Source organism: Melopsittacus undulatus, chromosome 1 (assembly GCF_012275295.1).
Source record: "Melopsittacus undulatus isolate bMelUnd1 chromosome 1, bMelUnd1.mat.Z, whole genome shotgun sequence".
Classification (NCBI taxonomy): Eukaryota; Metazoa; Chordata; class Aves; order Psittaciformes; family Psittaculidae; genus Melopsittacus; species Melopsittacus undulatus.
In genome coordinates this window covers 35,655,662-35,672,853 of record NC_047527.1, presented here as the reverse complement: position 1 = coordinate 35,672,853, position 17,192 = coordinate 35,655,662, and the positions used below count along the sequence as shown (strand labels likewise).

At 40.6% G+C, this 17,192-nt stretch overlaps 1 protein-coding gene across 1 annotated transcript; it reads right to left on the bottom strand.

Annotated features, from left to right (window-relative positions):
• Positions 1 to 399: 399 nt before the first annotated feature.
• VCPIP1 (valosin containing protein interacting protein 1) lies at positions 400 to 16,675 on the bottom strand. The gene is made up of 3 exons (XM_005150783.3): positions 13,713 to 16,675; positions 8,207 to 8,293; positions 400 to 5,607 (listed from the first exon to the last, which is right to left on the bottom strand). Exons 1-3 carry the CDS (start codon positions 16,411 to 16,413, stop codon positions 4,736 to 4,738), a joined length of 3,660 nt encoding a protein of 1,219 aa, XP_005150840.2. The 5' UTR covers positions 16,414 to 16,675; the 3' UTR covers positions 400 to 4,735.
• Between the last annotated feature and the right edge of the window lie 517 nt (positions 16,676 to 17,192).

Here is a 17,192-nt window from a genome sequence, read left to right as displayed (position 1 = left end):
GCCTCAAATTATACAAAACCCTATTTTAAAAAATTCTCAAATTCAGAGGTCCTGTGTGTTTAATGAAGCATTCAGCACAGGTATGAGGTCAGAAGAAAAAAAAACCCAACCCTGAACTTTTCCATACAGAGTTTTTCTTTTAAAAAGTTCCTCTTAAAACAGAAACATAACTAAAGCAGAAATGAATGATGTCTAAGTTTACTTTTTTAAGATTCATACCAATTATTTCAACTTCTGTACTAGTATTCATGTATGCAAATATAATGCAATTTATATGTAGAATGCAGAAGTCAATATAATTATAACTCATTCATTCTGTAACCAAATCAGTGTTACTTAAGCAGGCTAACGTATGAAAGGCTAGATGAAAGTTGCACCTTATAAAACCAAAGCAGATGTTTTAACTTAGTTTTAATATAGCAATCAAAGAAAATTCCAAATACTGTACAGTGAAGTGTAGTATAGTACACTATATACTGTTATAATACACTATTGTTACATTACAGATAAAAAAAATCAAATATAATTAGTACAGCAATCACAAATAAAACAAACCAAACTGTGCTGGGTAGCAGCCAGGTCTGTGAAGATGGTATAGTTTATATGCTAATTTATTTTTAATTCAACATGTAAAGCACTGTTTAAAAAGATTCGTTTTCTAAATATATATACACTATTTTAATTCTTATTTATACACTTTAAATAGCATTCCCTCCTAAAAGTGCACTCTCATTTCTTGGCAATAATCCTCATGAAACCTAAAATAATTCTGAAAATACCACTCATTTCAAACTTTTATTGCTCAACCGCAGGCATAAGGGCTCAGAGGGAATCCGGCATTCTAAAGATCTTAAGCAACTTCTTCAATTTTAAAAAGCTAAACTGATATCCACAAGCAAAACAAAGAAAACACTGATGTAGGCTTTTCTTTTTTAACAGAAAGATTAACTTAATATTGTTATTTTACAAAAGCATGTAGATTCTGATATTTGAAAACAGGAGCCAAACAAATATAGAGATAACAGTGGCATCTTCTTATATCATTCATTTTTCATACATTTCAAATGAAGCATTGTTCTCCCAACTGTAAGCATACTATGAATTTTATTAGCTGTCATTTTCAGCACATTGAAAAAGTAGCAAGGAACTCTGCTAACCTTGTGACAGTGACAACAGATTCTACTTTTTGAAAGATTTCAAATTAAGCATTTTGGTCTTGAAAGTGTGCCTGTTGCACAGGGTTGTTAGCACACAGCTCTGCAGCTGTGCTGCTGCTAGAGCATTCTGTTGGAGGCAGCACCTATCTCACATTCTGTGTCTCTCAGAAGACTAGTAAACTGTATAGGTTTCACAAAACCAACAATGTACATTGCTGCTATGTGACTGTAATAGTGAAGGCATCCCAAATATATTTATACAACTTAATTTGAAAAGCTGCTATTTATTATCCCCTCACTGAAACACAAACAATTCACAGTGAAACAGCAGTATCAAAGTCAACCTTGCTAAGCAGCCAGCCATAGAAGTAGTAAAAATCTTGCCTCTGCCTGGAAAACCAATCTGTTCTCCTGAGGTTTCCCATATGCTCATCAGCAATCTAGCCCTTTCTCTTTTTTACTGTTTCCTCTTCTCTACTGAGCCTGTATTATAAATAATAAGCCAGAGTAAAGGATTTTCAAATAATGTAAGTCTTCTTTGCCATGAGATGCTGTGTAGAAGGACATGGCCCCTAGTCAAGGAAGTACTCAAGGCAAGTATTCAAAAAGAATTTAGAACCACAACCTTGTTCACAGGCAATTCAGTAGCAAGAACTTAGCATTTTGGGGTTTTTTTTGAGAAAGGGGACACTCCACACTATTTGAGAAGTCCTGTTGATGTGGCTTCACATCTACAATGAGTCCACATCTTCCCTGCCCTTGTACTCCACCACCATTTTCCTGGCTCTAACACGAAAACCTAATAAGCATCTGAGGGTGCATCGGAGACAGGGATACAGATTTGCCTCAACTCAAATTTGCACTCACTGCTAGCAATCAAATGAAACATCTGTTCAAACTTACACTTCAGTGTTCTTTATTTCACTTCTCCTGTACAGTTACACATCTCACCAGCACGCAGATGAAGTTTAGCTCCACTTGAGAGTATCAAAAGCCATCTTTCTCAAAAACACTGATACTTAAATGCATGAGAAAGCCACGTGAAATAAGAACACTGCAAAGAAATATGCACAACCCTGCTTTACACCAGAGGAATTCACATCAGCCCATCTCGTGATTTTGACACCATTTTACCATTCCTTTTTGAGACTCTTTTGTTTTAGGAACTGCAGAGTTCTAACCTACATGACTTGAATGGACCCAAGAAGACCCTAACGGTGAGTCAAACAGAGCTATAATCTGTGTTTCTATTTAGATAAGAAGAAAAATGTCAAATTACTGCAGAAACGGGAAGTGTGTCTAAATTAAACTAAGCCTTCCTCTTAATACAGTAAAGGCACACGAAAGTATGTAGTCTTACCAGAAAGGCATGAAAGAAGTAAGCATCTTCTCTTTAAGTAAGGATGATATGCAATAAAGATTCCAATTTATTCCAAACTTGGAATTGTCTCCTATACACAGCCCGTATTTTTTTCAGCCAAGGAAGACTTCTTTTTCTAAATAAAAGGTTAAAACTAAGTGGTAGTTAGCTTGGCTAAATGCACAAGATCTAGGAGATTCCTCCTCCTCAGCCTCTCCTGACTTAAACTCCTTCCCAGGAACATGTCACTGCTATACTTTACTACAGCTTCCACCATGGCAAAGCACAAGCCTCTACTCACATTTTCTATGTAGCAGTAAGCCTTCAGACAGCTCAACTGATTCATGGAAGACTAAATGTTTTCAGATTTGTGGCAGGCTTCCAGCTGCTGCATGTGCATCCTGTTTCTCACTGAGTAAGCCCTGCCAGTTTATCAGTGCATCACCAAGGTCAGTTCTGGTGAGCCAAATTACTTCATACATTCCAAGCTTCCAAATAGCTAACTTACAGGTTAGCAATTTAAGATCTACAAATTTTTCATTTATTTCTGAAAAGATGATTCTTATTTTTTACCTATAATGTATTAAATCATAAAATATTTATTCTCTCTACATAAAAAGTTTACCAACAGAGGCATTTGAATTTACTTTGACAAAACAGGGCTGTTCTTCAAGTGACTTGCTTCTATTAATTTTTATATACGAAAATAAATCCTCCCTTCTAACGTTTAGAACTGTTTAAGGGATTAGCAATATAAGAAGTGAGGAGACCTTTCTGAATACAAGCAGAGGCAACACAAACAACATTTGTGAACTGGTAAAAACCCACATGTGCACAAACACAGACTTCAATATTTAAATGCTCTTAATTCTTTTGAAGCTGTATTAACATCTTTCATCCATTCAGTGTTATTTTACCATTAGAGGAAGCAACAATAGTGCATTTAATATGACTATGAAGATCAAAAGCAAAGTGCAGTATCAGATAACACATTCCATCCTTAGGAAGCAAGCACAATGGCTGCTTCTTAAAAACTAGCACTGCAGGTCTTATGAACACACTACTTAAGTGGATACCAGCTGTATTACCACTGATGCAGGGAATGCTGCATAACAAACTGAAGTGAGGCTAATAGAGGTGGGTAGTCTTTACTGACACTGAGATGGCAAGTATTCCCCTTGTTTCCCATGGAGTAAACAGTGAGCTTCCACAAGCTCCATTGTCATTGAACACTTTAGGATAATATATTTTTAGAGTCATTTCCTTCCAATAAATTGTTAATTTGCTTTGAAAACACCAACTATGTATTTTTTGCCATTACTAACCAATGCTAGTAATCACAGTATTTTAAAAGAAAAAATGGATTTGCCATTGAACATTTGTTGTTTCCTGCAATTGCCCCCTTCTCTCCTGTAGTTGTGTTAAAAGTTACACAGGATCTGACCAGCTTAGTATTTGGAAGGAAATAAAAACATGCTATCACTTACTAACAGAGCACCAAAATGGTTGTGTTGGCTCAGACAGCCATGCATAACCACAGCACATTCACTTTATCTTCATCACACACTAAGTACCCTTTTTTCTAACTTGCTTAAACTGATAATGTGGAGAAATTAGAGAGTTTAGTAAAGTTACACTTATTTCAAGATTTCTGACAAGCATATATATCTGTATGAATGAACGTTTTTAAGTTGGAGGAAGTGCCAGCACAATGTAATTAAAGTACTGTATAGGCTACATTATCAAATTTAGCAGAAGTTTAGTTTCAGTTGCTTTCTGAAATTTATGTATGATTCACGTTTATAGTGTGTTTTTGAGTGGAATTAAGTGCCTGGGACAGGATTAACTTAGTCACGTTTCTAGTTCTTCCTGTTCTAGCCTTTCCAGTGACCTTAAACTAGCATGGTAAGAATGGGATTAAATTTTAAGACTTTTAAGGAATTAAAAATTACAAAGAATTTTCAAGAACCCACATTTACAGCAGATATTCATCTCAGTGCATTTCCTAATAACTAATTTACAGGTAACAGAGCCAGCCTGGGCAGCAGTATGGTAATATTGAAAGCTATTGCCAATCACACGCTTATCATGCACTGAATAAGATGATATAATCTTTGACATACATACAAGACTTAATAACTAATCACTTTGTGTGGCCCAGCCAATAAACATTACATTTGAACAGTAAATTTTTCTACCCTTATTAGATTTTAACCTATCAAGAGTGATCCATTGGCTCAGTTGCATTAGTGATTCCTGCATCTTGGCTATCCATCTCCTCAAGCTCCTCAACAGAATTTCCCTTTTGTGCTTTAGACCTTGCAGGGAATGTTGTTCCCACAGAATTCACCATGTTACCATCAGTTGATTCAGTATTCAAGTGTTCAGTACCACCTGGTGCAGACAGTGTTTTGGGTAAGGCAGCCTGAAAGCTCCCAGTTTTAGCAGTTGAACTCACTGCCTCTACTTTTCCTTGAGACAGATCAACTGATGCTGACTGCTCTGTATTCTGATCCCGCAAATGTCTATCCATTGAAGCCTGAATAGAAGAGACCATTTCCTGCAACTTTTTTCTCTGTGCCTCAATCAAAGTGGGGTCAAGCTGCCTGCTGTCTCTCATTGTCACAACTCCCGGAGCAATTCGGATAAGCTCACTGTTACCAGAAGCAGCTGTGAATACAGAAGGCTCAATTTTAGTAGAAGGACTGAAGTCTGTTTCTGTGCTATGCTTTCTTAAAAGTGGTGTTTCCCTGGCTTTTTGATCATGTTGTTGACTACTAGATGCAGTTCCCAGGGAATGGCCCTTTCCTTGAAATGCAGTTATGTTATGTAGCTGTTCAGATTTCTTTTTCACCACTCCACCACTACCCAGCTTCAGCATTCCATGTGAAGGACTTGCTTCCCTGCTTCTTGAAGTAGCTTCTGGTCGCACTTGACTTAAGGCCTCTTTAACCAACTCTTCAACATCAGGACCAATAGGAAAGTGCCCAGCAGCATCCACGCACAGCTCTAATCTGTCTTCTGCTGCATTGTATACGAAGTTTTTACCAGGCAGATGTGGGAAAGTACAGTGCTTGCCATCAGCCAAACCTATAAAGATAGAAGAAGTTATTTGTCGTACTAAAATATTTTAAAGCATGCTTTGAATACACAGACTGATTACTGTATTTAAACTTATTGTATCAAATACGTGGAAACACACTGAAACTTCATACTGAGGGAGGAAATTTAGTCTTGTATGCCATATGCCAGCAATCACAGTATGGCCTTAAGATGCTGCTGCTTTCTATGGTGATTCTAATGAAAAGACAGGAATGTAGTATATTACTGGATAAAATAGACACCTTGCTGGGATGTGCAGTTCTGATACAACAGAAATTTAAGAAATAGTGTATGCTTGCAGTAGCACAAAGCAAGCCAAACCCCACTGCTACCACCACCCCTTCAAACCACACAAAACCAAAACAGAAACAAAAACCAACCCCAAACAAACTGAAACATACCCCTGCCCCCCCCCCCCCCAAACAACAACCAAAAAAACCCACACCCCACCAGCCAAAGAGCACATTTTAAAACACTACTGCTGTATCCAGAGAAGTACTGTTTAGGACCACTTCCATAAGTAGCAGGACTTCACAGTGTGCAACTGCTGCTAAGCCTGAAGAATTTCAAATTTGCTATTTGTCTTCTCAGAGAGGAAGTGTTGCCAGATAAACAAAAGTGTTTCAAGTTTACAATGTCTAGTAGTCCTGGAGATCATAACTATTCCAAATGTTTACAACATTGATAACTATTACAACATTTACAAAACAAACATGATACATAATATTTTTTACCTGCTGTTCATCTCACTGTCCTACTTAAAATCTGATTGATGTTCTAAAATTGAGAGCTCATTAGACAAATTTAAGTTTTGAAGCTCCTCTGTGTCAAAAAATGGTAACATTCAGTTTTCCAGTTTATCATCATAAAATTTCCGACATACAGCTCCTTTACATATCCACAGGAGCCAAACAGCCAAAACACAGAACAAAACTGAAACACAAACACCTATCCCTCTAAGAACCTGAAGAACATACTGTTAACTACAGAATTTACCAGCTCAATCTTCATTTGCAGGAGAGAGCTGTAACAGCTTCTTTTAGGCTAAAATTGCCTTTGAAATTGCAATTCTGAAATCTCAAATATGTTAAACAAGATCCACTAAATCAAACTTCAATTGATAAACAGTACCAGCAACTGATAAAAAGCTTTGTTCTAAATGTCCAGTATCATAGTTGCATTATTACATTAACCAAAATATTACAGATAGGTAAGGAGCTTAAGTAAAAAAAAAAATAAAAAATTGCTGCACATTGCAATTGTTTAGTGGAAATGTAGTAAAAATCATAGAAGTATGTTAATGCTGAAACAGTAATTCTACCTACCAAGGTAGTGCAAAACACTTACAACACAGAAATGATGTAATAATGCTGCAATAATGTTCAAATACAGAATATTATCTCCCACTGTCATAGTTCTTAAGTCATTTTTTGCCAACTGACAATGAAAATCAGGCATTTTCTGTGAGTTAATGACCAGCTGGGTTAAAATCCCTTGGATTCATTTCAGGTTCTCAACTCTGGCTAGTTGTTAATTGGTCCAAAAGGTCCTTTCTATCAGCCACCGTTTAAGCTAATTCACTTGCCACAAACAACACACCAGTCTTTACTGTACAAGCATAATAGAAGAAAGAAAACTAAAAAGGAAACAGATCTGCTGTAAAACACTTGGCATGCTAATTCTGTTACTCAGGCTAATAATTCAGTGGGAGGTAGTGGGCAGTAAGTATACCACACATTCCAATTACTGCAAACAGCATAGAAATTATGTGATAAGATACCTCTTTCCACATATAATCAAGATTAAGTTCCAGTTGACAAAACTGCCTAAGAAATCAAACAGTAAGAAAGCAGCAAAAAAATCATTATAATAGATGAAACCACAAGAACTATCTATGAATGCAAAGACTTGAATATGAAACTTGAAATGTGATAAAATAACTGGTACCTTCTTCTCTAAAGAAACATGTTATTCTTTGTAGGCAGCATTTGTAAGGCTGTCTAAATATTAAACATACTCTTAACTACTTGCCTGGTTATTCCACACATCGCCCAAGATGCAACATTTATCAATTCAAGAAGCGGATAGATAGCTTTGCTTTTGAACAACCATCTTAAATATATGAAAGGCCATTTAAATTTAAAACATGCAGTAGCCCTGTATAAAATAGCTACTAAGAAACACACTAGAAAGATTAACTGTTTATCCAGTAAGTGTTTTAAAGTATAACTGGAATAAGTCCTATCATCTTCTCTGTTTGATCTCTCTGGGGAAAAAAACAACAAACAAAATCATTTGACTTACTGAAGCTATTTGTACAATTCAGTAAGTTTAAATTGAAATGTAAGGTTGTAGAGAAAATTTCAGAAAAGAAGAGGTTTAAGTTGAATTAACTAGTCTTCGTAAAATTCCATAGCCTGAGGTTCTTGAGGAAGCATAAGAAGTTCTACAGTATCATGAAAATTAAAATGTATCACTGTAATAAAATAAAAATATATTTATGCTTACAAGTGACTCAATACCAATTCACAATTTAAAAGATTTGGAAACGGAGGAAGGAAGGGATAAAAACAAAAACAAAAAATACCTGTGGTTTTCTTCATCATGCTGTAGAATACTCCACCTGGCTGAAACAACTGAGGAAGCCCCTTTGCGTAGGACCAAACATCTTCCCCTGGAAAGATCAAACACAATTATTAAACAGTTGCATTTTAACATTACAGACGACGCTCAAAAATGCAACTCCTTGAATTAAAAGCTGAATCCTCACTCTCTTCTATAAAATTATTTATTGAAAATTTACATAACAGGAGCACAGGGCACCAAGAAGCTTTCAGGAAAACATACCTCTGTCTGCAGTCAAATATCCTTCATGTTCTAGTACAAGGTTCCCAAATTTAACTGACCCAAGCTGCAGCTCCTGGTTCTTTGCCAGGCCCTATACATGTCTCCATTCCCCTCCCACCCATGCTTTCAACATAAAGCTAGCAAATGACTAACACACTTCCAAAATTCAAACACGTACCCTTGCACGTTAAAATCTCGATTCTATATCCCTACACCTTCTCAAAAATCAGATCTCAATTTCACAGCTGCCATACAGCAGATTTTATACTGTCACTGCGATACAGACATCTACACAGGCAGCTGTGCAGAAGCTGTGTCTGTACCTTGCTTTTCTTGAGAGTTAGAAGCAAAATACAAAACCTGTGAGGCCCCAGCTGTCCCATGTAACTGGCATTTTCCAAAGATGCTAAAAATGGCATTGAAATGTGACAACTTCAAATGCCACTGAGAGGGAAAAAAAACCCTAACTTGACTATGTAAGGAAGAGAATATAAGGAACAGAAAATTGGGTAACAGTGACAGAATATCAGTGGCCTAACAGTACCTATTAAATCGGTTCAGATCTGCCTTTCTACCTGTGCTCTTTTTGAATTTTGCTAACCATTTACCTGCTTGAGAGAAATGACTTGTGATGTAGCTGTCAAACAGTGCAAATGAAAGGTACTGATAAATCCTTCTGATGCAGAAGCAAATACTGCCTGTATACATTTACAGAAAAAAACCTGCTTTTCCCATTTTACATCAATCATTCAGGCAACATATTGAGATACCCTAAATAGAAACTGCACCCTTCTTTAGGCATTAAAATCTCAATAACCACATCTCTCAATTTTCTATTAAAACTGGAGAATGCAAATCATAAAATAAAATTAACTAGATGCACTTGCTACTTATATTAGAGATAGCTGGGATGCGTGACACTAAAAATATTACCATTATTTCTTTGCTTGCTGTTAAGAGGAAAATAAAAGTTAAAAGATGTTTTTAATAACTTCCTACATACTGAACTACAGAGCACACCTAAATCCCTCGCACTTCTTTATGCATATCCCACAAGCTAACTGTGGCTAGTCTCCTATCCACTCACCTCAGGTGAGAAAGCATTTCACCCTCATGACAGTGGCATTATGTGTTATGTTACACCTTGCAACACTTCAAGCCACTCTCCGACTTTCCCACTTCCCTTCCCCAGCAGGCCCCTGATCTCCATACACTCCCCTGCTTGCTTCTCCCTGCACAAGAAGGGTTCCTTTGCTCATCTCTCCACATGTTATGCCAGTCCCCATTCTCTCTAAGAAGGGCACAATGCATCTTCATCATGTTTGGACTTCAGACATTTTAATGATGAGACCTACATAATCTGATAAATTTTAAATGCATTCCCTTGAACCATATATGCTCTGGTTCACTGCTCTCATTTGCACATCAAGCTCACAGATTTGGCCTTCACTTCCTAGCACGAACATCCAGGTAACAAACCAACTACTCTTCTTTATTATTTTCCATGATCTACAGAAGAAGGTCTTGTCTTTTGACTTTATCCCAGTAACTCCTGTCTACTGAGTTGCTAATAAATTTGAATCTTCTCTCCAGCTCTGACTCCACTAATCAAAAAAAAAGGAAATTAAAAGAAGTAAAAAGAGCATTCTCTTTTCCTCCCCACTATCACCATTGTTTTCTCTCTTCTTCAAAGAGATGCATAGCAGGAGGGCAATCACTACCAATAACACTCTCTAATGTTTTTAATATTTCAAAAGGGCTCACTGCTCCCCTGCATCCTTATTCTCAGTTACATTTTGCAATCCACATCCCTACACACAATGGTTCCAGAGCATCACTGCTGTGGCTCTTCATTTCCCCCCAGGTCTTCCTGATGGTTTAAATACTGCCCACAGGAATCAAAACAACCACTACACTGATAAGCAACAGAATACAGACCATCTGCCAAAACCAGCAGCCACACAGCGGCTGACTTCATACTATAGACTCGTATGCTGCTGCATCTAGCAATCCATTCTTACTCGAGAATAGAGGCTACTTTCCACAAGACAACCACCTGGCTTTGCTAAGAAGCCCAGGTTTACACGTTAGTAGCACTCTCCAAGAAAAGATTACCTATTTGGTCTGAGCATTTGTCAAGCCTTGCACATGAGAAACATCACTGTTTAGATAACCTTTTATGTAACACTAACTGCCTTTTATGCAGAAAAGTATGGAGAGCAGGGCTCACAAAACAAAAGCATCAGCCACTGAAAGAAACACAAAGCAATGATATTGTTTTGATAAGCAGATCTTCCACATAAAATCAAACCCACAGTCACAACTGGACTTTCCCAGATCAAAGAAACTGGCTTGTGTGATTCAACTCAACTGCATTTGAGGTTTACACATTTTTGTTGCTAGTTGGGTTTTATTATTTGTTTTGAGTTTGATTACCATGGCAGTAAGACACTTACAGGTCATAAGTTAATTTGGATGATCATTTAGTTAGATTAAAAATTCCCTCAAGTTACTATATTTATCAAAGAGATGATGTTAACACTGTTCCCATTCAATCAGACCAAAACAAACCTCAGCCCCATAAAGGTATGGCAACAAATGGAGACTACCCTACACAAGCATGCCTCATACACTGCACAAAAAGAGCAGCTGCAGGTTAACCTATGCCAGTGGAAGCCCAAGACCAGCACTTCATACAGCAGAGAGGACACACAGAAGCAGAGAACAAATCAAAAACTCAACTGATAAATACAGATTACAGGGAACTACAGGTGGCTTAAAAGCAAGCTACTTAATTCCAAGCAAATGCTGGTGTTAATATATTTAATTTAAACCAGGCAATTTTGATTTCTTGTGCACTGATGAATTCATCAATGCAAAACAAACCGATAATAATAGATTCATACTTGGCTTGCACGTATCCAGAGTGCTTCTGCATGGGTGTAATTAAATTCTGTTTCAAAACATAGTGCTTTAGTTGTGTTACTGTAAAATTACAATTCCTTTAGTCATTTCCTGATAGACTTCTGTATTTTAAGATAAAAAAAAGAGAAGAAAGCTTTACCAAAAAATCATGCATAATATGTTATGTGGTCCAGAAATTACAGTATCTCATTTCCCAGAGCTTATCTTTAAATTAGATACAGAAAAATTAAAGAACATGGTCTAAAATTGTAATCAGTTAACCGGCTGAGGCCAGAAATCAAAAATTCTACGAACTGAAATGAGAGAAGCATCAAGTCAGCCCACAGGAGACCCTGTCTGAAAGAAAAGCTTTCAAACATCTACGGTGAATAGTTACAGAAGTTTGGGCACTGGGGAGGAAAAAAAAATAAAATAGGAAGCTACTTCAACAGCATCTGCCCTTTGGACCTTCCAATGTGACTGTATTATTAGATGCATGTTTTTAGCAGAACACAGTTACAACAAGAGCATGCAGGATAAGCTGACTCTCAGGACTTCCCAGCACTGGTTTTCAGCAATACAGAAATGTCATTGAGAAACACTGCAGCCTCTCACCCCAGCAAGGCTGAATATACCACCCTGAGAAATGCCACCCCAACACTCAAATGCAAGGACTAAGGAAGTTTCCTAGAGTTTGTTTCCCCATTGAAAAATCCCAACTATAAACAGTGACCTGCACAGATTTTCTTTCTACAAGTATCTTTAATGGAAAATGAAGCCCTGGTGAGAAAAGTGATTATTTAAAAATAGCACCTTATTCAGTAGCTGCATCAGTTGTCAGAAATGGCTTGTTTATCATTTGCTGCACCTTTTACTTCTATTAGTAACACAAAATAGATGTGGTCAGAGAAGGGTGAGGTAAATTCTATTCTAACCTGTGCTTTGAAAGCAGAAATTAACAGCAGTAAAAGTCAGAGACAAAAAATGATTCCTGAATACGAGTTCCCATTTTATGAGTAAGTACCTGTAAATAAAATGACACACCTTAATGCTGAAGTAACTGAGATACTTTTAAAGCGTGTCAGAGGTTTTTGTAAGCCAGTAACTACACTTTCAGCCGTCTTGCCTGGAAACAGAAAGCTCTCTTTTAAGCTTTATGTCCAAATTGAGACAGCTCTTAAACCTGAGCTTTTCCTGCACTTTGGAACATAGGTGCAGCCATCAGTATGTTGAGGTGACTAATCATTCAGCATGCTATCTTGCAGTAAACAGTTAAGCTTTAAAAAGAATCAAAGTTCTGCTTGATGGACTTCTGACATACCAGTCTATGATTATGCAATTGTTTCGTTTCTAAAGTATCACATGCTTTGGCCACACCAAACCCCCCCCAACAAAAGAGAAGCTACCACAAAAATAAAACCAAAACCTAAACAAAAAAAAACCCACAAACCAAACAAAAAAAAAAAAAACAACCTGTAACCATTGCTATTCAACTGGTTCATAGAGCTAAATGTATGGTAATTACTGCCCTACTTCCTGCCAGTAAGCAGCAGGAGCTGTGGAACCTCATGAAGAAAGTACACAAATGAATGTCCAAGTCTCCCGAGTCCAAATATGAACATAAAAAAAAAATACAGGCACCTGGGAAAAGTCCTTCTGTCTTGAATTATTAACAGTTAGATTTACATGACTGACAATTGGTAAGCACGGCTTTGCAACCCTGTGTCCACCTCCAGGATTCAAACCTGTGCATAGATTTCTCCTCTGCTTACATCCTGAGATAATGCTTTTCACATCTCTCTAAAAAGACCAGCTCTTCACTGAAAATTAGCAGATTAGCTAAAGAGACAATGCTGTGCTCATATGCTTAAGCCAACACAACTCCCCTGTGGCAAGAAATTGAAAGATTTCATCCTACTACAGAGGTGAGAATCTGGTCCTCAAACTTTCAGTGACAAGACACTCAGAGTCCCCTTCTCACCTTGGCTCTGACTTTATTTCCTGAAACCTGAGGGAGATTGGGAAAAATAGGGAGCAAGTAACCCAAACACATACACATCAGATGTGTGCCTAATGAATGACAGGAAAAACAAAGACAACAGAGGAAATGCAACAACTTCTAATCAGCAAATCTGTTAAATACGTAGCAAAGAAAGAACAAGTACCTTACACACACATTTTAGAAAGTCACAACACCTAGCAGTTCTTCTAATAGGGAAATAAAGGAACTAACCTTCTCCATGGTTACAGAAAAGAAAGGGGAAAAAATGCATGTAACTACAGTTTATGTTACCCTGTACTTAAAACCACAATTTTAAAATACAACTGGAAGTCAGGCTTACCCATTAGTGTTGCTAGAAGACAGAGAGAATACATCTCCTTATCCACTTGCTCTTGCAGTTCTTTCGATGAGATTTTACTAGTCAGAGCAATGTCTTCATGTTTCACAGCATGGGCCACGTGTGCTGAAGCAGACTGCCTGCCTTCCTCCTTACCTTTCAGGATTTCTATGGCAATCCTGTCACCGTGCTGCAAAGGAACAGGCTCATTTTCCATGCCTTCTTTGGGAGGCAGCAGCTCTTTAGGAGGAAAGCCATAGCGAATACATTGCAAATAGGGAGGAATATTAAATTCTCTCGCTATGCTCTCCCGCAGTTCCAGGAAGGTGGTAGTGCACTTCAGTGTCAGCATCGACTGCCTCCCATCATTTGTGGTTATTCGAATTTTCTTTTCTTTTGTAGATGTTGGAGAATAGGGGGCTTTTGTTGGTGTAGCAGGTGCAGATGATGGCCCCTCACGAGCAGCCCCAGGAGAAGCAGTCCTAGGCTGCCCTTTATGCTCTTGTTTCAGTTTTTCACTCTTCCGTTTCTGCATTACGGAAGCCTGATCTGCAATGTTCTGCTGAACAGTTCTTTCAGCTTTGCTCATGTTCAACTCCTCCTTGTGCAAAGTTTTTGTCTTCTGTCCAGTCAAAATAATTTTTGTTGGAAGTTGCGACTCTAACTCTTGTCCTTGCTGTACATCATCAGCTCTTTGGGCATGAGCACCATCGATATTTACAGGGGTATAATCATCGGGGTTCTTTTTGGCAGTTTGATGCAATATGGTGTTGACAACTTTCTGAATAAGAATCTCACTACCGAATTCCCCAGGAAAGTGCTTGGTAACAAGTTTCATGGCGACGTCATATACATTGCTGTTCAGAGAAGTGTCACTTTCATATTGGAACCAGTAGACTGTCTCTCTCACCACTCTTCCACCCCACTCTAGAGTAATAGGAAAAGCTTCAGGGAGGTTGTCATATTCTTTACCTTCCCAATAGTGCTTGAATCCACAGCCACATTTGCCACCTGTGGACCGAGTATTAGTTCTGTCTCCATCCAAATACAAAACAGATCCATCTTCTCTGACGCGACGCACTAAGTTACCATGACACCAGTTACAAGCAGTCAAACTACTCAGGCTATAGTCTGGTACCAGCACATCCTTTACGGGATTGTAGGAACACACCAAACTGTTCAGGGGAAAGCTGTAATTTTTGTCAGGCCTCAGTTGTCCATGAGTGCTTTTTGCCAGGTTATATAGCTTCCCCCCAGGAGCCAGCCACTCTGGAGGAACATGATGCTCTGAAAGGGCCCCACATATGAGGCACCTGTGAAGGCGGTTGTCCATCACTGCTTTTTTGGCAGCTGCAGTGACTTCTTCAGGCTGGATTCCTATTACACCAGTCCTTCTGTAGAAATACTGATGTACATCAGCTACAAGACTGGGATGGATCCCATGTTTACTCATGAAAACCTCCTCCATTGCAGCAACGAGCCTCATCAGGTACTTATCTTGCAAACTTCTGTCTCCTCCAATGACACAGCCGCCATCCTCCTCTAACTTGATGTACTTTCTGATGAGGTCTTGAGGGACTCCCCAGGCTTTAGGAAGTAGCTTTCTAGGCAGTTTAGGTAAAGCAGCACCTTTTATTCCAACTAGAGGAATGTAATGGTTTCGTCCTGAGCTACTCCAGGCTATGCAGATTGGCTTGTTCAACATGCCATCTTTTCCCATGCATTTTTCTAAGGGTATCAGGCCAGGGAGAAAAGTCGCCGAATAATCTCCAGAGCTCCGCATTCCACTCAAGGAGTCTAACAGAATGATAGGCCGGTGAAGCACGTTGGCCAGGCCAAAGATGTGAATATTCCTAAGGCCCATTGGCACACCTTCTGGAGGAACAAACAAAGGGTCACATTCGTTGATAATGTCCTCCCACTCTGCTGCATCAATAAAGTCGTGGAAAAGTGCCTTGTAGTGACTCAGATTCTCCTCAAAGTGCTTCTTTAGATTCTCCCGCAGAGCATGCCAGAACAGTTCCCTGCCAACAAGTGCCCGCGAGACTGCGTGGACAAGGCAGTGGCCATCTCCATCCACATGGACTGGAATGAGGCACTCCTGACTGTTGTTTGCCTTCTTGATGTCTTCCAGGGTGTCATGCAGGTAGATGAGGCTGCCAGAACGGTCCTTTCCATATCCAATGGTTTCAACATGCTCTGGCTCAATGAGGAAGGCGCGGTCACCCAGGAGGGAACAGTCAAAGATGTCCCCCTGGTTCATCTCTGTGAGGAGCTTGGCTTTGCCAGTCTGCTTGTCCATCCCGTAGCGGGCCAGGATGGGGGCCAGGAGCTTGCAGTGGTAGTTGGAGAGGCCCATGACTTTGACGAGCTCGGTGTTCCTGCGGGGTGGGCCGGCACCGCTGACGCCCAGCAGCGCATTTCGCAGCAGGTTGTGCAGCACCAGGTCGGGGTCCGTCACCTCCTCCACGGCCAGCAGCTGCCGCTGCTCGTGGCGCTGCCCGCAGTCCGTGCACTCAATGCTGCCACTGCTCTGCGGCCCGTGGGCCGGGAAGAAGAGCCGCGCCTGGCATTTGGGGTCCGGGCAGGTACCCGAGAAGATGCGTCGGTCCCGCTTCTTGGAGGCGGCCGAAGGCAGCGGCTGCTGCTGAGGAGACGGCGGCGGTGGCGGCGGCGGCTGTTGCTGCTGCTGAGGCTGGGACATCGCTCTGCTCTGGCCGAGCTTCACCCCCACCCGTGCTCCTCCGCCCTCACAGGCTCATCCCCTGCGCCCCAGCTAACGACCGCCGCCTGACTGGTACTGGTACTGGTGCCGCCACCGCTGCCGGCCGCCAACCGCCCATCCACCGAACCCCCTCCTCTCGCCGCCGGCGCCGCTCGTCGCTCCCCCCCTTCCCGGCAAACGCGGAAGCTGCCGGCACCGCCGGTTACTGCCTCTTCTCTGCCTTAGCCGTTGCCCGCAACGCAACGGCCTTTCACTTCCACGCGCAGGCGCAGAGCCGCGAGGTCTCTCGGGAGCGTTAGTCTGCTCCGCCAGCGAAGCCCAGACTCGGGCAGGGAGCGGCAGTGTCCCAAGACTACATAGACCGTGATGCCAGGCGGCACGGGGGGGCGGGGCCGAGCGCGCCCAGGCCGGCACCGCTGCCGCCCCGTGGGCTCCTGGGAAGTGTAGTCATGTGACGGGTGGGCCGCGGAAGAGGGGAGCCGGGAGGGACATATTTAGGGAGTGCTTTGGGAGCTTGTTGCGCTTCCTGTGGCGGGTATGCGGGCAGCTGGGGGTGTTGTGTTTAAGGCGACACACCCATGTATTTGTAGGCTGGGGGGAAAAGGAGCTCGGGGTGTTGATTGATGGCTGCTGAACATGAGCCAGCTTGTGCCCAGGCAGCCAAGAAGTCCAACAGCATCCTGGCCTGTATCAGCAGTAGTGTGGCCAGCAGTGCCAGGGCAGTGATCGCCCCCCTCTACTCGGCACTGGTGAGACTG